Source organism: Coregonus lavaretus (genome assembly GCF_964263955.1).
Source record: "Coregonus lavaretus genome assembly, chromosome: 8".
NCBI classification, from domain to species: domain Eukaryota; kingdom Metazoa; phylum Chordata; class Actinopteri; order Salmoniformes; family Salmonidae; genus Coregonus; species Coregonus lavaretus.
In genome coordinates this window covers 21,560,167-21,585,288 of record NC_139995.1, presented here as the reverse complement: position 1 = coordinate 21,585,288, position 25,122 = coordinate 21,560,167, and the positions used below count along the sequence as shown (strand labels likewise).

The 25,122-nt window shown below is 46.0% G+C and overlaps 1 protein-coding gene across 1 annotated transcript; it reads right to left on the bottom strand.

The window, feature by feature from the left end:
- Positions 1-4,128: 4,128 nt before the first annotated feature.
- LOC311133608 (prickle-like protein 2) lies at positions 4,129-23,597 on the bottom strand. The gene is made up of 8 exons (XM_084167127.1): positions 23,145-23,597; positions 18,273-18,456; positions 14,295-14,408; positions 13,989-14,126; positions 12,214-12,417; positions 8,015-8,201; positions 5,942-6,880; positions 4,129-5,676 (listed from the first exon to the last, which is right to left on the bottom strand). The coding sequence occupies exons 2-8, from the start codon at positions 18,390-18,392 to the stop codon at positions 4,742-4,744; spliced, it is 2,637 nt and encodes an 878-aa protein (XP_084023253.1). The 5' UTR covers positions 18,393-18,456; positions 23,145-23,597; the 3' UTR covers positions 4,129-4,741.
- Between the last annotated feature and the right edge of the window lie 1,525 nt (positions 23,598-25,122).

The window sequence follows — 25,122 nt, the reverse complement described above, 5'->3', positions numbered from 1 at the left end:
TGGCCAGGTCGCAGTTGTAAATGAGAACTTGTTCTCAACTGGCCTACCTGGTTAAATAAAGGTGAAATAAAAAAATAAAAAAGGCAAAGGGTGGCTATTTGAAATTTCTCAAATATAAAATATATTTTGATTTGTTTAACACTTTTTGGGTTACTACATGATTCCATATGTGTTATTTCATAGTTTTGATGTCTACACTATTATTCTACAATGTAGAACATAGTAAAAAATAAAGAAAAACCCTTGATTGTGTATGTGTTCGAAAACTTTTGACTGGTAGTGTAAGGGCATTTAGTCTTTTTTTCATCCAACTCTTAACCTAAATCCAATGACATCGTGATTTGTTTTATGATTTCACGTTGAATTCACGTTAGTTGACAACTCAACCAAATGTAAATTAAAACTAGACGTTGAACTGACGTCTGTGCCCTGTGGGATTGGTCTTCAATCACTTTTAATCTAGAGTGTGTAGTTAAGTACCTGGTTTTGAGACCTGCAGCAGAAGGGTGGGTGTGGAGTGGAGTGGACACAGTTTACGGGGGCCAGAGACTTAGCTACCGTAATCCTCAGACCACATGGACATCAGACACAATCCAATTTAGAATTCTGTTACTTCACCTTTCAAACACAAACTTGACCTGGATCTCTTGTCTAAGTGTTGACCTGGATCTCTATCGTTTTGGATGTAAAGGTTGTATTAATTGAGGGGATAGCTTGTGAGTTACAAACAGTACTTCACTAAAGCCCATATGAATCCCATCAGCATAGTTATTAATGTGTTAATACATAGAGCTGCATCAGCAGCACATAATTTATCTGGGTTTATGATTAGCTCAGCTAGAGTTCACAGACATCTGTTTGTAAACAGTGCCACAAAGGCCCAATAATCACAATATTTGCATCACTTTACTCATGACCTCATGGGGGAATGACATTTACTGAGGGGTGACTTTTTAATCAGCGCTTTTGCCATGTTCTCATTCATTCATGCGTGAGCAGATGGCGAGGGTGACTGTTCACTGCCAGACAAATCATCACATGAACACTGTCACGGATCTCCCTGGTACTGCTGCTCATTCCGTTCACCAGTTCCGGAGGTCTACGTCACCGGCCTTCTAGGCGTCACTGACATGGATCATTACCACCAACCCCGGACTGTCTTGTCTCATTACGCACACCTGGTTTCCATTCCACCTGATTAGTATGTGTATATATGTGCCCTCTGTTCCCCATTGTCCTTGTCAATTATTGTCCCATGTCTGTTGGTCTCGTGAGTACCATTTATTGTGCTCTTGTTATTACGGATCTCGTCCCGTGTATGTATTTAGAGGTTTACACCTCGCTCTTTTGTTTGTGTTACACTCCTGTGTTATATACATACGTGTTTGTTTTTGGTTTCGTCCCCGTCGTTTGCTATGATGTACCTTATGTTGGGTGGAGAAATAAAACTACTAATACAGTACGTATTCCTGCGCCTGTCTTCCTATCATTATACAATGTGACAGAATAATCAACCCATAAATGGAGACAGCGGGAAAGGCAGAGCTGGCGACCTTCGTAGAGACAGTCCAGCATCAATAGGACTGTCTCTTCAGACTCTGCAGCGCCATGGACAGCGTGCTTGCAACCATCATGCGTTTGGATGGGAATGTGCAGTACCTCCAGTCTCCAGCACCGGTTCCGGCACCAGTCCCCACACAACCACTACCTGCCTCCATCCCATCTGAACCGGTCTGCGGAATACCCCTGTCCCTCCAGGAGTGCTTTGACGGCGCGCCAGCGAGATGCAAGGGGTTCCTTCTGCAATGCGACCTGCACCTCGCTCGCTACGCCGAGGCTGTTTCTGGGAGAGACAGGGTTGCCACCATCATCTCGGCACTGACCGGACGGGCCCTGGACTAGTCTGGGAAACGGGCGGACCCAGGTCGAGTCCTACGAGCGCGTCACCCTCCTCTTCCGCTCGGTTTGATCATCCTGTGGAGGGCTGAGAGGAGGGTGAGTGTCTACTCCGACTACGTCAGGGATCTAGGACCGCCTCGGAGTCGCCCTGGAGTTCCAGACCATTGCGGCCTCAACCGGATGGAACGAGTCGGCTCTGGTCACCGTTTTCCGCAGCGGACTGCAGGAGGAGGTACAGATGGAGTTAGCTTGCCGTGATGACAACCTGTCACTCGACCAGCTCATCAGCATGGCGATCCGGTTGGACAACCTCCTGCGGTCCTGACGAAGACCTGCACGGAATTCGGAGCCCATGGCTACACCTGCTCCGTGGCCAGAGCCGATGGAGTTGGGCTCTGCACGATTGGCTGAGGCAGAGTGTAGGAGAGGGAGGAATCTGGGCCTCTGCTCCTATTGTGGAGAAAGGGGTAATTCCTCCCCAACCTGCCCTCTATCCACTAATAGGCGAGGAGGTGACAAGCCAGGGAATTCCCTTGTTCCAACCCAGATAGGATGCAAGATCGCCTCTCCTTTTCTGTCAACTCAACCAGTGTGTTTTCCCATTAAATTCCCTGAATACCCTAGCCCCTCACTCCCGTTAGCTCTGATTGACTCCGAAGCTGCCGGGAATCTTTTAGATAGCGCACTGGCCACTGCATTATGCATTCCTTTGGTTCCCCTACAGTCACCCATTCCGGTTCGAGCCCTGGATAATAGTCCAATAGGGACTGGGCTCGTACATCACATCACTGTTCCCATTTCTCTGCTGACCCATGACACTCATTTGTTTTATGTCTCCCCTGGTTGAGTTGGCATAACCCTGTTATTTCCTGGTCCGAGAGGAGACTGCTGGGTTGGGGGAGTGTCAGGGGAGGTGTCTCGCGGTGTCTGTGAAAACCACTATGGTGGAAAGTCCGGACCACGCCACTCAAGTGGATTTACCGGAGGAATACCAGGATTTGCACCGGGTTTTCTCTAAGACCCAGGCTACACGCCTGCCTCCTCATCGCCCCTGGGACTGTGCCATTGACCTGCTGTCTGACGCAGTCCTCTCGAGAAGACACATCTATCCCCTCTCCTGTGCGGAGACCGAGGCCATGGAAACCTACATACAGGAGAGCCTCCAGCAGGGTTTTATCTGTCCCTCTACGTCATCAGCCTCCTCAAGTTTATTTTTTGTTAAGAAGAAAGATGGGGGACTGTGCCCCTGCATTGATTATCAAACACTGAATAAAGCCACCGTTGTTCAACTATCCATTACCCCTCATCCCAACCATGGAACCCACACCTGCACAGTGCCCGGAGAACCACGCCTACGTGCCCACGGGTGTGCGGGACCGCATCCTTTCCTGGGCGCACACGGCGCCTGTGACTGGTCATCCTGGGATAGGCCGTACCATCGCCTGCCTGAATGAGAAGTACTGGTGGCCCACTTTGGCTAGGGACATCCGGGTTTACGTCTCTTCCTGCTCCATCTGTGCCCAGTCTAAGACACACAGACACCTCCCGTATGGAAAGCTCCTTCCCCTGCCGGTTCCACAATGACCCTGGTCTCACCTCTCGGTGGACTTTGTCACTGACCTTCCCCCCTCCCAGGGGAACACCACCGTTCTCGTCATTGTGGACCGGTTTTCCAAAGCTTGTCGCCTCCTTCCTCTGCCTGGGCTCCCGCCGGCCATGCAAACTGAGGCTCTTTTTACGCACGTCTTCCGGCACTACGGGATCCCGGAGGACATTGTGTCAGATCGTGGCCCTCAGTTCACCTCACACATATGGAAAGCGTTCATGGAACGCCTGGGGGTCACGGTCAGTCTCACCTCCGGGTACCGTCCTCAAGCTAATGGGCAGGTGAAGAGGGTCAATCAGGAAGTGGGCAGGTTCCTGAGGTGTTACTGTCAGGACCGGCCGGGGAAGTGGGCGGATTTTCTACCTTGGGCTGAGTACGCGTAGAATTCCCTCCGCCACTCCTCCACTAACCTCACTCCTTTCCAGTGCGTGTTGGGGTATCAGCCGGCCCTGGCACCTTGGCATCCGAGCCAGACCGAGGCCCATGAGGTGGACGAGTGGTTATGGCGCGCTGAGGAGATCTGGAACGCTGCGCACACTCGTCTCCAGCGGGCCGTGCATCGGCACAAGGAACAGGCCGACCGCCACCACAGTCTTTAGTGAGGGAACGGACACCTGTCAATCTCTCTCTGAAATACTATTTTATTCCAATGCAGGACCACATTAGCATATAAACAGGCATGCATTTTCTATTCCTACATTATAGATATTCAATACATAAATGATTCTATCCATTCAAAATATAAAAATATGTGGGACCTCATTTACATAGTATTTACATTGCTTCCTTAATTTAGTGAATTCATTCATTTACTTATATACAGTACATCCTATAAACTTGAGTACAATGGTATATACCTAAATCACATTGCATGAAAAAGCTGGACCTTACTGAATTGTCTGTACCTTACAGTTGCTGCATGGAAATTACATTATTATTACGATTGCACGTTGGCTTTGATAAATATGGTGACAGACAAGCAGAGCGCAGTGTGAGAGTCAGAAAAATATAATCAATACTCAGGATAACTTCTGAAACATTAAATGGATAAACATGCAAAACATTTGTGCTGTCAACGGTTTACCCAACTGCATATCACACGCTGTCAACCTCACAATACTCAACAACTTCAGAGGAGTGGCTGTTTTTCTTTTTCTTTTTTGAACATATGAACTATGTTAGTGTATAAAGAGGGAGGGAGGGCACATTCTCTTGTCTCTTGCCATGGGGCAAATGTTAAGAGATTATGCAGTTCTTGCTTTTCCGCCGTTTACGGGTGTGCAGCTGTCCCCCTCTGCCGCTCATTTGGTGCGGTCCACCCACCCCTGTGGAGCTGTACTTGTGGAGGAGCTCCTGGCTGCTCAGGTACCTCAGCTGCACAGGCCTAGGAATGGGCTCTCCCAGGAAGTAACCCTCGTCCTCTGACTCAGACGATGAAGAGCAGGTGGAGCACCACTCGTCCTCATCCTCATAGTCATCCCAGGAGTAGGGCCCGGCGAGACGGCGGTGGGCACTGGGCTTCTGCAGGGTGAGGTCAGAGGTGGTGCGAGGGCACTGCCTGAATGGCTCTGGCCCCCTGCGCCTCCCCCCTACACCCCCAAACGGGTCCCTGGTGCCCCGCGGAGGGGGGAACTGGTCATAGTCCTCCCTGACTCTCAGCTGGGGCCTCTCCTGGGGTCTCTCCCTGTGCTCAGCGGCCAGGTGCAGGGCGTTCTCCGAGCGAGAGCGTCTGGAGCGACGGGAGCGGTGGTGATGGTGTCTCCGGCGCTGAGGGGTGTCTTCAGGGGCAGCCATGCCCGGGCCCTCTCCTCGTCTCCGCGTGCGCTCGCTGATGGGCGGGAGGCGGGCAGCATTGGCACTGTTCACCAGGCTGACCCTGTCCTCCTCCTGGTAGGTGAAGCCGGCTGGCAGGCGGCTCATGCCCATCCCCAGGCCTTGGGGCTCACAGTACTGCAGAGGGTACTGCACCTGCACCGGGGGCTCCAGCTCCATGTAGGGCTGGCCTGAGGTGAGGCTGTGCAGGGAGTCAGAGCTGTGGAACTGGACAGAGGAGTTGAGGGTGCCCATGTTGCTCTTCTCTGACACATTCATGCCAGAGTCTTTGCTCAGGTCTGGCATGGAGAAACGAGACAGGTGCTCCTGGCGCTTCCCTCCTCCGTCTGCTGACATTCCTTCAGAGAAACAACAGGGGGGTTAGTCAGTGGTCAACTTCATCAGTTATCCTCATTATTATCATTATTACGTCAATAAATCTCATATCCATTGACATAATAGACATTACACTCTTATGAGAAAGGCATACAGTATGTAATTGCCTCTGGATAGGTTGCAGTATTCTGTGAGAAATAAATGTCCTAAGCAATTAAATACAGTATATTGCTTCAAATACAATCACATTAATTAATCTTCCCGCCATGGTGAATTTGGAAGAGTTACCTGTAGCGTTGGACAGGGCCAGTGACTCCATAGAACCCCTGGGTGTCTGCTCTACGGGAGTGAGCTGCTCCGTGAAGCTAAGTGCGCTGATGGGGTTCCTGCTGCGTCCCAGCTGGGGAAGCCCCACCTCCCTCTCCCTGTCCCTCTGGTTCTCCCTCTCCCTGTCCCTCTGGTTCTCCCTCTCCCTGTCCCTCTGGTTCTCCCTCTCCCTGTCCCTCTGGTTCTCCCTCTGGAACACATGCAGACTGACTGAGCGCTTATCAGAAAAGCCGTTGTGGTGTGACGAGCTGTGGGGTACGTCAAAGCTTTGCTGGGGTTTCAGTTTGGGGGGGTAGTAGTCCCCTGAACCTTGATGGAACCAGTTCTCATTCATAGAGCGGCCCTTCAGGGCTGAGATGGGCAGCCTCTTGGTGACACCTGTCTCCTTGGACCTGTGGTTTGGTTGGTTGCCCTGCCCGGGGGAGGTGGAATTATATGCAGTCCTGACGTTGCATTGGCTGGGCAGATGGAGTGGGGTGGGTGTTGCTGTGTGGTCTGATCGGCCCTCGTAGGGGTACGTGTCACCCCCCTGTCCCTGGCTCTGCCATGCCGGCGGCTCGCGGGTCAAACTGGGCGTCTGGCTGGACAGACTCAGCAAGTCCATCTGTAAGGAGAGAGGGTCCACCTCACCCGAAAACCTCCCCGCCTGCCCCCCGTTCTTTCCAGCCTTGGAGCTGCGGCGGGACTCTCGAGTGGAGCGTGCGCTCTGGAAGGCAGAGTCTGAGGAGTCTGACCCGTTAGGCTCCTCCCCCAGGCTGCAGGAGCGCGAGCAGAAGATCTGTCCCTGTTTGGGCAGGAAGGGGCGACCTAAGAGGGAGCTCTTACAGCGGGCACAGCAGAAACAGCCCTCTGTGGCGTGCCAGTGCTGACCATCATATGTCATCTGGCCCTGGTCAATGCCTGAGGGACAGAGGGGAAAACACTTATAAGCCAACATTTTTATGAGAAGGACCCAATAATCTTTACTCTTTTGCTCTGTAATGAGTCAATGCCTGCAACAGAGAACCATCAAGACTAATCATTGTGGAGATATTGTAGGTGGGGAATGTGAAAGATAAAGTGCTATAAGCAGCAAGGCAAATTAAGGCTAATCAAATACAAAACATCAGCTAAATATTCTAGAGGGAGAACTCCCTTATCAAAAGATATAGATATCGTCCATAAACTGGAACATTTTCCAACTGCATTTTAATAGGAAATGAGTAGGAAATTATAAGTAAACTTGAGTGAAGAAAGGCCCTGGGGCTACAACACTTAGCTGAGTTTAGGGGTAAACTCATTATGTACCATGCATTGCATTTTAAGTATGTTTGCAGTTGCCGGGGAGAACAGTCCTCGGTTAATGGCTGCCATCTGGTTTCAAATGGTTTCTGATGGTTTCCATTTATAATCAGTATTACTCAAATACTTTCTGTATCCTGTATAACAAATAATGACAGAGCTGCATGTCTGTTTGCTGAGGGCCGTGCCAGATCACAGCTGGGGATCCTGTTGAGGGATAAGCCAGCGGCTCTCTGGACTGAGAGAATAGCACAGAGATGGCACTGGGCCAACTGGTGATAAGTCGCTAGGTTTACCCTGTGAAAAGTAGTCCTGCTCAGAACGGGTTTGGTTAACATACAGAAAATTACCTTCTGAAAATGTATGAAACTGTTTATCTACTATATACATTTTAAATTGTTCACCCACTGATCTTTTTCCCCTTTGTGAAAACAGTGTTAAGTTCATCTAGTCTGTTTTAAAAGACACTACCTGTATCCGTGCCTTGGGGTATCTGCATGCCAGTGTTGAGTTAAAGCATAGACACAGTTCAATTCTACTGAAAGCAGGTCATCTCTGCAGCCATGCATATTTCTCCCTGAAATGTTTCTCCAGGCTAAATCCAGGTCATTCCTCTGTTCTCTCTTAACATTACTGAAATCTTGCAGCTGAAATAGCGTCCCATTTGTCTTGCTTTACGTGTGCCAGTGCTCTAGCGCTCTACAGTAGGGTTTGTGCGTTGGCTCTGATGGATGGGGTGGGTGCGTGGCATACCGATGTGTTCCCCACAGGAGTCACAGTACTCTGCGTAGAGGGACTCGAAACAGCTGCAGCAGTAGGGACGGCCCTCCTTCATGATGTAGCGCTGGCCGCCCAGCACCGTCTCACACTCGAAACAGCAGAAGTGCTTCATGTGCCAGTGCCTACCCTCTGCCTCTGTGCACTCGTCCGCAAAGATGATCTACAGACGGAGAGAGGAAAGAGAGGAGAGAGGGATGAGGAACGTATCATTTATCATGCTGCTTTTTCTCTGAGGCAAGGCCCTGCTCACCCAATTACAGAGAATGACAGGGCAAAGACTTCAAGGCCTCGCTGCCTGTAGCCCTCTTCCTCTCCCTATTCCTCCCCCATACTGACAGACACTGTCCTACTGTATTACACCATCCACACTGTCCACTCTTTGGGATCATGTGTATGGAGATCTAATGAAAATCAATGTTGAATTATTCCAATGTTATAGCAGTGTATTTCAAGACACCATATAGGCCTCCTCTGTTTACCCATGTCTAAATCATCTATTGTGTTTTGCATGGCAGTTAGTGTCACTAGCACTTATAGTAATCAATATACTATTTGTTGTACTTCTGTTATATGTGTGGATGAGTATGGGAAAGCCTAAGACATCGAAACTATTAAATAACACATATGGAATCATGTAGTAACCAAAAAAGTGTTAAATGAATCAAAATATATTTTATATTTGAGATTCTTCAAATAGCCACCCTTTGCCTTGATGACAGCTTTGCACACTCTTGGCATTCTCTCAACCAGCTTCATGAGGTAGTCACCTGGAATGCATTTCAATTAACAGGTGTGCCTTCTTAAAAGTGGAATGTCTTTCCTTCTTAATGCGTTTGAGCCAATCAGTTGTGTTGTGACAAGGTAGGGGGGTATACAGAAGATAGCCCTATTTGGTAAAAGACCAAGTCCATATTATGGCAAGAACAGCTCAAATAAGCAAAGAGAGATGACAGTCCATCATTATTTTAAGACATGAAGGTCAGTCAATACGGACCATTTCAAGAACTTTGAAAGTTTCTTCAAGTGCAGTCGCAAAAACCATCAAGCGCTATGATGAAACTGGCTCTCATGAGGACCACCACAGGAATGGAAGACCCAAAGTAGCCAACAAGTGCTAAGCATATGTGAGACCTCCTTCAAGACTGTTGGAAAAGCATTCCAGGTGAAGCTGGTTGAGAGAATGCCAAGAGTGTGCAATGATGTCATCAAGGCAAAGGGAGGCTATTTGAAGAATCTCAAATTTTAAATATTTGTTTAACACTTTTTTGGTTACTACATGATTCCATATGTGTTATTTCATAGTTTTGAATTCTACAATGTAGAAAATAGTACAAATAAAGAAAAACCCTTGAATGAGTAGGTGTGTCCAAACTTTTGACTGCTACTGTACATTTTAAAACATGAACATGTAGTGTGTGTGTGTGCATCTATCAGTTACACATACATGTCAGTACATACACACAACAAGTAGGTCACATGGAGGAGAGGTGTTGTGCCGTGAGGTGTTGCTTTATTTGTTTTTTGAAACCAGGTTTGCTGTTCACTTGTGCTATATAAGATGGCTCTGTATAATACTGTATGTTTCCTTGAATTTGTTCTGGACATGGGAACTGTGAAAAGGCCCCTGGTGGCATGTCTGGTGGGGTAAGTCTGTGTGTCAGTGCTGTGAGTAAGTTGACTATGCAAACAATTAGGAATTTCCAACACATTAATGTTTCTTATAAAACCAAGAAGTGACACAGTCAGTCTTTCCTCAATCCAAGAGAGACTGGCATGCATAGTATTAATATAAGACCTCTGATTACAATGAAGAGCAAGACGTGTGGCTCTGTTCTGGGCCAGCTGCATATTTTCTTTGCAGCACTTGACCATATGACTGGACAATAATCAAGATAAAATAAAACTAGAGCCTGCAGGACTTGCTTCTTGGAGTTTGGTGTCAAAAAAGCAGACCACCTCTTTATTACAGACTGACCTATCCCCATCTTTATAACCATTGAATCTATAGGTTTTGACCATGACAGTTTACAATCTAAGGTAACACCAAGTAATTTAGTCTCCTCAACTTGTTCAACAGCCACGCCATTCATTACCAGATTCAGCTGAGGTCTACAATTTAGGGAATGATTTGCACCAAATACAATGCTCTTAGTTTTAGAGATGTTCAGGATCAGTTTATTACTGGTCACCCATTACAAAACAGACTGCAACTCTTTGTTAAGGGTTTCAGTGACTTCATTAGCTGTGGTTGCTGATGCGTATATGGTTGAATCATCAGCATACATGGGCACATGTGCTTTGTTCACCGACGACTGTGTGGCAGCGCACGACTCCAACACCATCATTAAGTTTCCCGACGACGACGGTGGTAGGCCTGATCACCGACAACGATGAGACAGCATATAGGGAGTAGGTCAGAGACCTGGAAGTGTGGTGCCAGGATAACAACCTCTACCTCAACGTGAGCAAGACAAAGGCGCTTATTGTGGACTACAGGAAATGGAGGGCAGAACACACCCACATTCACATCGACGGGCTGTAGTGGAGCGGGTCGAGAGCTTCAAGTTCCTCAGTGTCCACATCACTAAGGACCTATCATGGTCCAAAAACATCAACATAGTCGTGATGAGGGCACGACAATGCCTCTTCGCTCTCAGGAGGCTGAAAAGATTTGGCATGGGCCCTCAGATTCTCAAAAGGTTTTACAGCTGCACCATTGAGAGCATCTTGACTGGCTGCATCACCGTTTGGTATGGCATTTGCTCAGCATTCCAACTGCAAGGCGCTACAGAGGGTAGTGCGTACGACCCAGTACATCACTGGGGCCGAACTCCCTGCCATCCAGGACCTCTATACCAGGCGGTGTCTGAGGAATGCCCTAAAAATGGTCAAAGACTTCAGCCACCCAAGTCATAGACTGTTCTCTCTGCACGGCAAGCAGTACCGGAGCGCCAAGTCTGTGACCAAAAGGCACCTGAACAGCTTCAACCCCAAAGCCATAAGACTACTGAACAGTTAATCAAATGTCTACCCGGACTATTTACATTGACCCCCTCTATTATTTATTTATTTATCTTAATTGTTTTGCACTGACTCCCTTGCACTGGCTCTATGCACACTCACTAGACTCTACCCACACATACTACACTGACACTCCAACACACTACATACGCTCACACACACACACAACCACAGTGCCTTCCTTAAAGTATTCAGACCCCTTGACTTTTTCCACATTTTGTTACGTTACAGCCTTATTCTAAAATGGATTTAAAATCAAAATAATCCTCAGCAATAATCCTCAGCAATCTACCTCACACAATACCCCATAATGACAAAGCGAAAACAGGCTTTTAGAAATGTTTGCAAATGTATATATCTACAAAATATATATATATATATATATCCTTTGCTATGAGACTCAAAATTGAGCTCAGGTGCATCCTGTTTCCATTGATCATCATTGAGATGTTTCTACAGCTTGATTGGTGTCCACCTGTGGTTAATTCAATTGATTGGACATGATTTGCACATTCCTCATCCCTCTCTCCTCTCTTTCCTCTCTCCGTCTGTAGAAAGCCACACACCTGTCTATATAAGGTCCCACAGTTGACAGTGCATTTCAGAGCAAAAATCAAGCCATGAGGTTGAAGAAATAGCTGTGCAGCAACGCTCCCCATCCAACCTGACAGAGCTTGAGAGGATCTGCAGAGAGGAATGGGAGAAACTCCCCAAATACAGGTGTGCCAAAAATTTCTAAAAACCTGTTTTTGCTTTGTCATTATGGGGTATTGTGAGTAGATTGATGAGGGAAAAAAACTATTTAATCAATTTTAGAATAAGGTTGTAACGTAACAAAATGTGGAAAAAGTCAAGGGGTCTGAATACTTTCAGAATGCACTGTACATACTGTATTACCTCAATTACTTCAACTACCTTGTACCCCTGCACATTGACTCTGTACTGGTACTCCTTGTATATAGCATCGTTATTGCTTTTATTGTGTTACTATAGATTTTTTATTTAGCAAATATTTGTCTTACTTTTTAACTCTTTTGGGAATGGGCTCGTAAGTAAACATTTCACTGTAAAGTCTACACTGGTTGTATTCGGCGCATGTGACCAATCAAATTTGATTTGATTTGTGTGTGTTTAGCAGGGTCTGCTCCTACCTCGTCACAGGCGGAGCAGCGTGGTTTGAGTCTCTCTGCGTGGTGCCGACCACAGTAGATCTTCCCTTCCTGGTAGAAGTAGATGAGGTCCACCAGCAGCTCATCACACATGCTGCACACGAAGCAGCCAGGGTGCCAACACACGCCGTGTCCTGCCCGCGACGCAAACACTGCAATGTCACCTCCGTTTATCTGCCCTCCACACTAGGAGATAGAAAGAGAGCGATGGTGGAGGAGAGAGATGGGGAGGAGAGAGATGGGGAGGAGAGAGAGATGGGAGAGGAAAGAAAAAGGGAGCAGAGAGAGGAAGATTTGAAGACGAGAGAGGAAGATTTGAAGAGGGGAGAGGAAGATTTGACGAGGGGAGAGGAAGATTTGAAGAGGAGAGAGGAAGATTTGAAGAGGGGAGAGGAAGATTTGAAGAGGGGAGAGGAATATTTGAAGAGGGGAGAGGAAGATTTGAAGAGGGGAGAGGAAGATTTGAAGAGGGGAGAGGAAGATTTGAAGAGGGGAGAGGAAGATTTGAAGAGGAGAGAGGAAGATTTGAAGAGGAGAGAGGAAGATTTGAAGAGGGGAGAGGAATATTTGAAGAGGGGAGAGGAAGATTTGAAGAGGAGAGAGGAAGATTTGAAGAGGGGAGAGGAATATTTGAAGAGGGGAGAGGAAGATTTGAAGAGGGGAGAGGAATATTTGAAGAGGAGAGAGGAAGATTTGAAGAGGGGAGAGGAAGATTTGAAGAGGGGAGAGGAAGATTTGAAGAAGAGAAAGGTACAGGGAGTGGGAATGGTAGGGAGGGGAGAAAAGGAGGGGGAGAGTGAGTGAAGGAGACAGAGAGGGAAATTTAGAGAGGTGGGACAGAGACAGAAAGGGAGAGAAGAGAATTACAAATCAGGTTATCTAACTGGCACACAGACCTGCTAACTGGCACACAGACCTGCTACGCATAGAGGTCAGCCGGGGCAGGGGATTAAATCAATACAGACTCTTAGAACAATCTACTCCCTCACACACTCACTCCTGTGGTTGTCTGCTTAGCAAGAAACTCAGCGAGTAAAATGTGGATACAAACAGGGCAGAAACATAACAGAGCATTGCAGAACTGCCTCAGGTCTGTAAGGGAATGACTGGGGGCTGAGTGTGTTTCTGAATGAAAACAATGTGCTTTTCATCTCATATAATATTGGCTCCATGTCTTAAAGCTGTAGACTAAAGCTAAATCAAGATTTGTTTATCTAGACTGCGATGTACCTTCAGGAGATCTAATCTGGAATGTACGTTCCAAGGTACAGTATAACATAAGGTGAAGAGTTAGGATCAAAAACACAGCATCAAGGAGCCTATAAGCCATTAGTGTGTCAGTGTGACATCTGTTCTGGCCAAGCTATTGGGAGAGATGAGGAGGGAAAACACAGAAAGGCAGGCAGGCAAATCTACCACAGTTGAGAGGCTGGGTCATGACTTGAATGTGAGGCTCCATTTTATCAGCTTCTTTTAAATGTCAGCTGAGCTCTTCACGTGGTGAATCACAATAAAAGACAGAAATGTCACTGGGTTCTACCACAAAAGAAAGGTGAGTCCTTTGCCTTTACAGTATTTTCTTTGATTACTTTTGTAATGTGTTTTTCGTGTGAGAGATGGCTTACGCGTATTTCTATCATATCTATCCAACTATGGCCACACCTGTATAGCCTCTACTATGTGTCTGTCCTCCATCTGACCTTCTCATGTGAGCGCCTGTGTGTGAACCAGTCCCAGTCCCGCTGGAGTTACTGTACCTGCTCACAGATCGCTCCAGTCATCGTCACGGGAAATGGTCTCACATTGCCGCGGCCCAGATTCTCCCGTTTCCGTTGGTTACTGAAGAGTTTGAGCTCCCTCTTCTCCTCATCGTCCAAAGTGTTACAGTAACGCACCTGGAAAACACACAGAGATTATTCAACATGTAATGAAGGGCTGCAGAGACAAACACAAATGATCCAGAGTTAGAGACACTAGAGAGTTAAGATGTCCCGGTGACAAATGCCCCCTTCCCAACATCTGTGTGCCTGGGGGGCAGACGGGAGGAGGGCTAAGGGTCTTACCTCATTGTCGTGGGGGGGCAGCTGATGGAGGAGCTGTTTGATGCGGTGCTTCTCTCCTGGGCTGTTCACATAGGGCACCTTGTCCTCAGGCAGGGAGCTGTAGTAGTGATGAACCTGACGGGAGAGAGACCAGGGCTGGTCAGGCCACCACTACCACTAATACTAGTGACATGGTACAGAGATTGGCCCACAAGTGGCAAATTAACATTTATTGGAACCCTGTAGGCTATATGAGTAAGGAAGAAAATGTATATCTACATTGTGAACCCCCTACCACAGGAACACACACACACACACACACACATTACAGTCATTAACCGTGTGTTTGCCAGACAGAGGCTTAATGCTAATCTCAAAATGACTGCTACATTCTTTACATTATGCTGGCCAACAATGAATGTCATCTTGGTGAAATGTATTAGTCTTTCAGAGTTACACGGGGGGAGAACATAATCGGGACCAGTGTTCTTCAATGGCTGTGATTTCAGGAGTATCGAGCGCCAGAGGACGGAAAGAGAGAGAGAGACGTAGAGATTAGGGGGCCAGAAGTACAGGAGAGGCAATTAATATGTGCTGACCACAGGGCCACAGGTAGCCAATTTTAATGGCCCATCTATCTAATGAATGGATCTTTGGACTGGAACCTGTCAGCTTTGTCCTTGCGTACAGTACAAAGGGCCTGCCACCACAACAATATGGATATATCCCTGAATAATGAAGAAAGCCTTCTGCATTTATTCACTGCAAAGGATACAGAAAAATATAGATATTGAAAGCCTCTGATATCCAAACTCTGATAAATCACTGAACACACGTCCAACAACAACAGACCATTACACTCTTGATGCCCACACTGTTGTGTGGTAGATGTGTGGAGCAGGGCACACCCAGCCCCCCTCCCCAGAGCCAGTTAGGATGAGCAGATTGGGATAATAATAGTAATTAGGGCCATAGAAACTACACTGAACAAAAATATAAAGGCAACATGCAACAATTTCTAAGATTTTACTGTGTTACAGTTTATATAAGGAAATCAGTCAATTTAAATAAATAAATTAGGTCACAGATACCTTAAAAAAAGGTAGGGTCGTGGATCAGAAAACCAGTCAGTATCTGGTGTGACCACCATTTGCCTCCTGCAGCGCGACATCTCCTTCGCTTAAAGTTGATCAGGCTATTGATTGTGGCCTGTGGAATGTTATCCCACTCCTCTTCAATGGCTGTGCGAAGTTGATGGATATTGGCGGGAACTGGAACACGCTGTCGTACAAGTCAATCGAGAGCATCCCAAACATGCTCAATGGGTGAAATGTCTGGGGAGTATGCAGACCATGGAAGATCTTGGACATTTTATACTTCCAGGAATTGTGTACAGATCCTTGCGACATGGAGCCAAGCATTATCATGCTGAAACATGAGGTGATGGCGGCGGATGAATAGCATGACAATGGGCCTCAGAATCTCGTCACGGTTTCTCTGTGCATTCAAATTGCCATCGATAAAATGTAATTGTGTTTGTGTAGTCCCCTGTAGCTCAGTTGGTAGAGCATGGTGCTTGCAACGCCAGGGTTGTGGGTTTGTTTCCTACGGGGGGCAAGTATGAAAATGTATGCACTCACTAACTGTAAGTCGCTCTGGATAAGAGCGTCTGCTAAATGACTAAAATGTCAAATGTGTCCGACACCATCTGCCCAGTACAGTTGAAACCGGGATTCATCCATGAAGAGCACACTTGTTCAGTGTGCCAGCGGCCACTGAAGGTGAGCATTTGCCCACTGAAGTCGGTTACGAAGCCGAACTGCAGTCAGGTCAAGACACTGGTGAGGATGACAAGCACGCAGATGAGCTTCCCTGAGACGGTTTCTGACAGAAATTCTTCGGTTGTGCAAACCCACAGTTTTATCAGCTGTCCAGGGGTGGCTGGTCTTAGATGATCCCACAGGTGAAGAAGCCGGATGTGGAGGTCCTGGGCTGGCGTGGTTACACATGGTCTGCGGTTGTGGGGCTGGTTGGACGTAGTGCCAAATTCTATCTTGGCAAAGGAGCAATGCTCACTAACAGGGATGTAAACAAATTTGTGCACAAAATTTGAGAGAAATATGCTTTTTGTGCGTATGGAAAATTTCTGGAATCTTTTATTTCAGCTCATGGAACATGGGACCAACACTTTACATGTTGCGTTTACATTTTTATTCAGTGTAAATGGCCTCAGATTGAATCTGCTTTCTAATTGTACAGAGACTATATGGCTTTTAAAGGGTAAATCTAATGGTAGGGTTTATGTTAGAAACCAACCTCCCCCCACAGCTCTTTTTCATCTCTGTTCACTGGAGAGACTGACAGCGTTTAGGACACAACCAAAGACCAGTCCTGACACACTATAACAAGCAACAGTGATTGTTTATTGGACATACCACACTTTAACAAAACACCATTGCAACAGCCTGCCACACATGGGCAAGAAGGGAGGACTGCCATTCCAAAGTACAATAAATGTTAACAGGCTGCCGTTTCCTTCAATGTAAGTGTAAAGGTTGAAATAATAAAAGCTTTAAGATTTAATTTCCTCTTGGATGACAAAAGCAGATTCTTCCCTATCTCTTGTGACACTGCGTGATCTGCCTCTTCAACAGCTGAGAGACATCAGTAACGGCTACTTTAGTAACATATTTGGCCTCAACTTCCCGTATCCTGGCAACTTCCTGACATTTTATTAGCTCTGACATCGAGAGAGAGAGTGTATATTGGCTGGGCCTTCCTGAGACCAGAACCAATAACTTCTCAGTACAGTCAATAATGGCAGTCTTATAAAAATGAGTAAAAGCAATGTTCAGGAAACTCAGTTCCCTATTACTTAAAACTCAATAAAAACATGATTATTGTAGTTGAAATGCAGCTGAGATTCTTTCAGTTTCACATTGCAAATACAATTGTGTTACTGCATGAATCCAGACGTTCATTACAGAGCAAGGGGAAATCATGTGTAGTTATTATGGAAACACTGGTTGATGGAATGGCTCCCACAGTCTTTGTGGACTGCTAAAATACGTAGTTACAGAATGGTGACTTGACACCAGTTGAGACTGAATAGCAGGTTCCTCCAGATGGAGCAGTGGAACTCTGTCCCTGAGGAGAAACCTAAACCTGGATGGAGCTCAGATTCTACAGATTAACTGGTGGTATTCACCATCTCCCTCTGTGGCTGGGCAGGGCATTGAAAAGTACCTCAATAGATAGCCTCCCCCCACCGTGCAAGGTCAAAAAAACATTTATATGACTTGACTGACTTGTATGTCAGTTTTGGAAGAGCTTAACTGTATACCTGGAAATTCAATGTACATAATTATGCAACCAGCAGTAAATCCTACAAACTATAGCCTATTTCCTCAATGCAAAGCCTCTCCTTTAACGGTAACATTGCCAGTCTTATTGCCCTACTGCTTTGGAAAGCTATCAGTCAGTCTATCCTCTTCGGTCTCCAGTTTGGCAGGCCAGTGTTGTGCTGCTTTTAAAGTGTGGCTTAATTGACTGGAGGTCACGTGACCTTTGGGGATGAAAAATGGCTGTGCTCAGCCTTGCGCGACTGAAATGGGGACGAGAACAGCGTATTGACCACCCCATTGCACAGGCAATAAGGCTTGCTTTCAGTTCATCAAGAAAATGAAACTCACATGTATAAAGGTTTCATTGTCCAATAAAAAAAACTCCAACACACGCACACCTTGTTTCTGCATCTCCCAGCTTAACAAAGTCAACAACGGGCTCGTAAATTACGAGTAAACAGTTTGCAAGCAGAATTAATTAGATATTAATTCAACCCCTGGCATCATATAATCCTTGTAAACCAATCGGCTTACTTGAACACCACACATACAACATAAGATGGTGAGTTAAACTTTGATCCATCACAGAGAAGATTGAATAGGGAAATCAAACCATACTCCCCGGTGTGTGTGTGTGTGTGTCTATCTTTCATACCTGTTCAGGTTTGAGCCCCGGGGGCACCCAGGCATACTCCTCCAGTGCGCAGCCTGAGTCGTCGTCTGAGGTGGAGTTCCTCTGGAAGTCGTACATCAGCTTAGTGACGGTCTTCTCCATCTCCAGAGGCACGGCTGTCACCACATGCTCCTCACGCCTGCACTTACAGTGGATACAGATCTTCCTACAGGACGCAGGGACAGAGAAAAGATGTCAGTGATGAGTTATCAAAGGTTACAGTAGACACTTTTCTCTTCAGGAGTTATCCATAGTCAAAGCTTAGAGTGGACACATGTCCAAGTGAATAGTGTTATTAAACACTTGCTAACCAACCAGGACTTATGTCTTGTATGTATGGCAAAATGTGGGTTGAGTTCAGAACTCTTCCGATGTCTATCTTTGTTTTGAGGGTTTTCTATTGCAAAGCAACGAAGCATGTGATATCTAAACTCCACCAGAGTTCAAGGGCCAGGGTTCACATGTCAAGGCTTCCTGCCGTGCGTCTCACCGAGGAAGAAGGATCTCAGAGACATTCTAGCTCCCACAATTCTCTAGGTAACGCAAGTGAGGACATAATAACAAACCGGTTAAGGAACCCCCCCCCCCCCCCACCCCCCCACCCCACCCTTAGAAATAGAACAAACTGATGTTGTGAACTAGGCTACACCCACACTCAGATGAACATGGTGAAAGTCCTCTGTTCGGGCAGCAGACCCTGTAACCAGCGGACATGGGGTTAGCCTGCAGGTCATATCCACTAACCTCTGCTGCCCCTCTGGCAGCTAATTCCATAACCCAGCCAGACGCCTGGTGGGCAGCACAGGGTCAGAGGAACAGGGGCTTAGGCCTCTTTGACGGCCAGAAAGAGACAGAGACTTTTACTGGGAACAGTGTAGATGCCTGAAAGCACAACTCTGTGCAGTTACCCTGTTAGTCAGTTAGCTAGTCACACCACCTGATTTGCCTCACCATCCAAAGAGCGTTTCTGCCTTTATAAACGGTGAACTAAACATTTGTATCTGCAATGGGTTGTTATTAACTAGTTATTCCCATGAGCATTATGAAGTGAAATAGAGAGGTGGCTGATTACTATTGAGAACAAAAAAATTACATATGGTTTTGGTCGGATGGATTCCCCAATTACATTAGTGGACAGCTTTCTGACATGTTAAAAATTATTAAATAAACTAGTGATGCATGTCTGGGGCCTAGTACATGTCTAAAAGGCAGATCTCTGCTTCTTCAATATCCTTTGGCAAGGGCAATCTACCTGAGTTCCTGGAGGCGATTGGCTTCAGCGAGAAGTCTACATGAATATTAAAGCAACATACACTGAAACGCCAAGATATCTTATCTATTAATATTGATGGAAGCGGTAAGTAGTACATGGAGCCAGGCCTTGGCTTGCAGACAAAGTCATCAGCTCTCTGACAACCAGTCCATCCGTACAGTGGAGGAGAATGGATAACTAAACAACCCATCCCAGAGGTAGGACACCTAGCCTGGGGCTAAAGCATCCTGAGTCCTCTCATTACAATACAGCAGTTCCCCATCATGACTAATGGATGTGTGATTAACAGGAGACAAACACACATACTCACACACCGAATGTACGTTAGCACACACGAGAGATGATTCAGGAAACCACGCCAAAAGAAACATGAAAAAATTAAAATAAATATGCTACACACACATCTCCCACTCCTCTTGATGCTAGTGGGTTCATTCTGTCTTTTTAGTGGAGAGCAGGATTAGCGATAAGGGATTAAATATAGCCTGGAGGAGTACATTGGGCCTGGATTCCTGGTTAGAGTAGTGTCTCTGTTTTGACACCGACAGAGGCCTTACAAACACCAAGCCAATGGTTCTCCTCGTCTTTGAGCTGGACATGTGAGCAGAAGGGCTGGAGTCCCGTGGGACCCATGAGTCTCTCTCTCTCTCTCTCTCTCTCCAGATGGAGGCCATCGTCCAGTGATTCACCTCTCAAACATCTGATCTCCCTGCTTCAGAATTGGCAGAGATATGCCCAGGGCCTGAGCCTCTGTTTGACTGGAACTTCCAGCCTGAAACACTATCCCATGTTACGCTGGTCATCTACATGACTTCAATTAGGGGGGATTGAGTGCTCTGGTAATACAAGTACATCACCAACGCCTCTTAAAAAACCTCCACAAAGTAAAGGGAGGAGAATGAAGTAAATTAAGTAGACTGTTTCCCCTTTAAACATGACTGACCTTTCCTCTCCTGGGGCAGATAAAGCCAGGCCGTCCATGGCCAGAGCACAGCACAACACAGCAGGAACCCTTTACGGACTGGAAGATATCCGAGTGGACAATAATCCCTGAGACGGATGTAAGCAGACAATCATTCACCACCGCAGTGTTTATCATCGCATCGCCCCTCACGTCCCCCCGGCAACAGCCAAGTTAAACAGCTACACGCTGACACACTGCACAGTCAGTCGACACACCAACAGCACAGGCTAAATCCACTATTGAAACTAATGCCCAAGAAACTACAGACTGACCCACACACAGACAAGTTCTAACTAGACTAGAGATATGTACTGTATTTTATCAAGCATTATTTATTCACCCCTCTAGAATTCTTAACAACCACCTACGGACTAGTACAAATCCTCTGAGGTACTGGTACAAATCCTCTGTCAACTGAGGGAATAATCAACAGGTTGGGTTGAGTGGTGGTGCCATTCATTTAACTAACCCAAATTTAACAGGTACATCTGCCATAGGGTAAGGTGTCATCCAGGTTCGTAAACACCTCCTCTAAAATGTGCAACACATCCACAACCCTCGTCTTCCTGAAAAACAGCCATGGAGCTGAGAGGTCTTGATATGGTCTCCGAAAGGACCCCCATCCCAGATTCATTCCAGAGTGGCTCCCAGAGCCAATGCCACTTTTCATGGCATCATTCCGGACAGATTAGACACCATGTTTAAATGGCAGCCCAGAGGAGAGGTTCTGAGGAACAGCTGGAGGCAGACATTTCTCTTTTTTCTGCTGCTTTTGTTTTCTCTGGAAAAGAGGAGGACATATTCTTTCTCTATTTTTTAACTGCCTTTTGTTCTGTGAGATCAGATGGACATTTCCATTCAGTGTTATTAAGATTGCATGTTCAAGGGTTTTCAGGAATGTAATGGTACTGTGTCAAAGGAAACAGTAACAAAGTATTTAGTCTTTGTTTGGCCTAATTTGGTCGTTTTTTGAAGCATGTATGATCAGCTTTAATCACTTAACTGCACAACATTCAGAAGAGCAGTCAAACTCAACAAAGGCGTTTGTTATTAGCAGCTAATTCCTGGTGACTCGATCCAATATGTTCCATCTAATGGAGATTAGGCCTGCGCCCACCTGCTGCAATAAATCATAATCCATAAACCATTCTTTCTCTCCAACACACACAGGCACCTACAAGACAACAAACAATCTGATAAGCAGCCACACATACACTGGACACTTTATTGCATAATGTAGTTTGTCTCAGAGAAGTAGATTGGGGAAAAAAGGCCAGTCATCTCTCTACGCTGCTTCTTTATGTGATTTGTGCAGGTTTAGAGTGGTAAGTGCAGGAAGTGAGCGAGGATTAGATTGATGTAACATCTAACTGAGCATGATGCTTTTCAGCTACAGCAGCTTCATACCAGAATATCATATTACTTATTCATAAGTGTTTACTTGTTCTGTAACTGCTACTGTGCCAGATGCATGGCAAGTCACAGAGAGGGCAAGTTTTTCAGGCTCCTGAGACTCAGTCCTCATATGGAACTGTAGCTAATCTCAAGAGAGACTGTCAAGCTGTCATTGGGGAACCCATCTGTAAAAGGATCAGCAAGTTTGAAAAGCTGACAAACACAATGTAGCCTAATGGACTGAATTAAACAATTTCATGGTGTTGAAAATGGATGGTCAAAAACTGACCTGGCATTGTTTTGCATACCAAGACATAGATGGTTGGTTGCCTATGAACTGAGGCAACCGGTAGTCTAGAGGTTTCAGCGCAATACAGCCTGATATCTCCGTTACCCCTGGACTCTTATCCAGCTGCTGGAGTGTCCCAGTATTAATTATTCCCCAGTTAGTCCGTTCATATGCTAATCCAAAGTGACCTATCTGACTCAATCAATCCTGTGGCAGGCCAGGGCCAGATCATTAGAGGCAACACAACAAAGACTAATCACACTGAAAGGCACAGGTTAGCTTGATTACGAAGGGTAGACAAAAGGGATAATAACACATCCATTACAGAGGATAGCTTATGAGTGAGAGGTGAAGATAGTGAGATGATTTCTACTACTGCATGTGAGCACACTTAATTTGTTTTAAATTACAGAATGATAAGTTCCTAAGTAGTAGCACTAGCAATGAATGCCTAATTGTCAAATACATTTCAACTCATAGCCCACTGATGTTGATATGATTTTAGTTTAAATCGAGCACACCATGAGAGCCACATAGGCTACACTGTAGAACACAAAAGGCAACAAATGTAGCCTATCTTGTGGTGAGAAAATATCAAATGTAGCCTATCTTGCAGTGAGAAAATACCAAACCCATTTTCAACACGACCTTTCAACAGCACTAACAGTTCACCCAAACTGGCACTTTTTGTCATTTCCTTCTCGTAAACTAAACCAGTGGTTCCCAACCAGGGTAACTAGGACCCCTGGGGGACTTGGCCTATCCACAGGGGGGTACTTGAGAAGACTCACGAGACTATAGGCTTACTGGTAAAATGCACATGAAGGCAGAATCACTGAACTAAACCACAGTTTAAAACCCGAAATAACAGCTGCGCAATAACAGCTTGATACAAAATAATGGAGCAAAACGTAGAATGTAGGCTTTGCTTACCTTATTACAAAGTAGGTGAGAGGGAGAGCATGGCTCTGCTTCCGGTGATATTAGTATTCAAACACACTTTCATCATTGCAAGCCTTTTCATAGTCTAGGCTAGCCTACTATTCATGCGGCACAGTTTTACATATCCTGCACTCTCACTCTCTGGTCCGTGCGAAGCCGCAATTCGTCCCCTTCGCTCCGCGAGCCTTTTAGTCAATCTGCTCCGCAAACACATCCACCAAGCGCACGGATTCTTGGAAGTAAAGCGACACCTATAGAAAAAACCCAATAAGCGGTTGAACACAAATACCAAAATGCAATAGCATAAAATGTGTACGTTTCGAACAAATCCAAAACAATTCTTTTCGGATGCAGCAACAGAAAACTAGAAAGTACAAAAATGTTCCATAGGGACTTTCAGTGAGCGCTGAGCAGCTACTTGCTCGCTTGAGTGCCTGGCTGAATAAGTGCCTGGCTGTCCTTGCCAGCACCACCACCTCCTCCCCTGCCGAATGCTAATGACCATCCGTGATGTCAGGAAGTCCCCGTCCTAACGTTGGTGGTATAATTAGCGGTGTGAATGACTGGTGTTTTGGAATCATTTGCATGCAAATTGAACCATTTCCCCGAATGAACTGTCCCCGGGCAATCATCTAAGAGAGAGAGAGAGAGGGAGAAAGGGAATATAAGGACTGTGGGGTATTGGAGGTATAAGCCACTGTAAACAAAATGCATAACAATTACCAATATAATGTAGAAGAATGGAGAAGGGTCATAGCCTATGGCCTACAGAACACTAGTGTGGACTGGAGTAAGGTAATCGAACAGCACTTATTTCCCAATACACTGCAGTCTAAAAGGTCATTTTATATACTGCTTGATTATCAAATGTTTATAAGCAGTTTATCAACAGATATTTACAAAAAAACACATTGTTACTAGGCCTCTGAAATATCTCCCTGTCCTTGACTACTTTCTTCATGACCACTGAGAGGTGAACAATAGCTTCACCTTTCAGCTCATCCACATCAATGAACAGGAAGGAAAGGTGACAGGCAAGAATGTTTTTGAACACCAGGCTATTGGAACATAGTTGGTACAAAACCATTCATAATTGACTCTGTACTTTCAATCTACACTGAAAAGCTCCCAGAAATGTTTCATAAGCACAAAAAACTAATTTCTCTCAAATGTTGTGCACAAATCTGGTTATATCCCTGTTAGTGAGCATTTTAGCCTTTGTCAAGATAATCCATCCACCTGACAGGTGTGGCATAGCAAGAAGCTGATTAAACAGCATGATCATTACACAGGTGCACCTTGTGCTGGGGACAATAAAAGGCCACTCTAAAAATGTCCAGTTTTGTCACAGATGTCTCAAGTTCTGAGGGAGCGTGTAATTGTCATGATGACTGCAGGAATGTCCATCAGAGCTGTTGCCAGATAATTAAATGTTCATTTCTTTACCATAAGCAACCTCCAACATCGTGTTAGAGAATTTGGCAGTACGTCCAACTGGCCTCACAACTGCAGCCCACGTGTAACCACGCCAGCCCAGGACTTCCATATCCGGCTTCTCCACCTTCTTCTGTGCGGAGGGGGGCCGGGGTGTTGAGGACTATTTCTGTCTGTAATAAAGCCCTATTTGTGGGGGAAAAACTCATTCTGATTGGGTGGGACTGGCACCCAAGTGGGTGGGCCTATGCCCTCCCAGGCCCACCCATGGCTCCGCCCCTGCCCAGTCATGTGAAATCCATAGATTAGGGCCTAATGAATTCATTTCAATTGACTGATTTCCTTATATGAACTGTAACTCAGCAAAATCTTTGAAATTGTTGCATATTTTTGTTCAGTATATATTCACACCATAGTAAAACAACTTCAAAGCCAATGTAGACAAATTGATGTATAGGCCTAAGCATATCATTGTAACAACTGGGTCCTAGGGGTCTGTTTGGGACCAAAATAAATAGTTCCACTTTCGGAATGA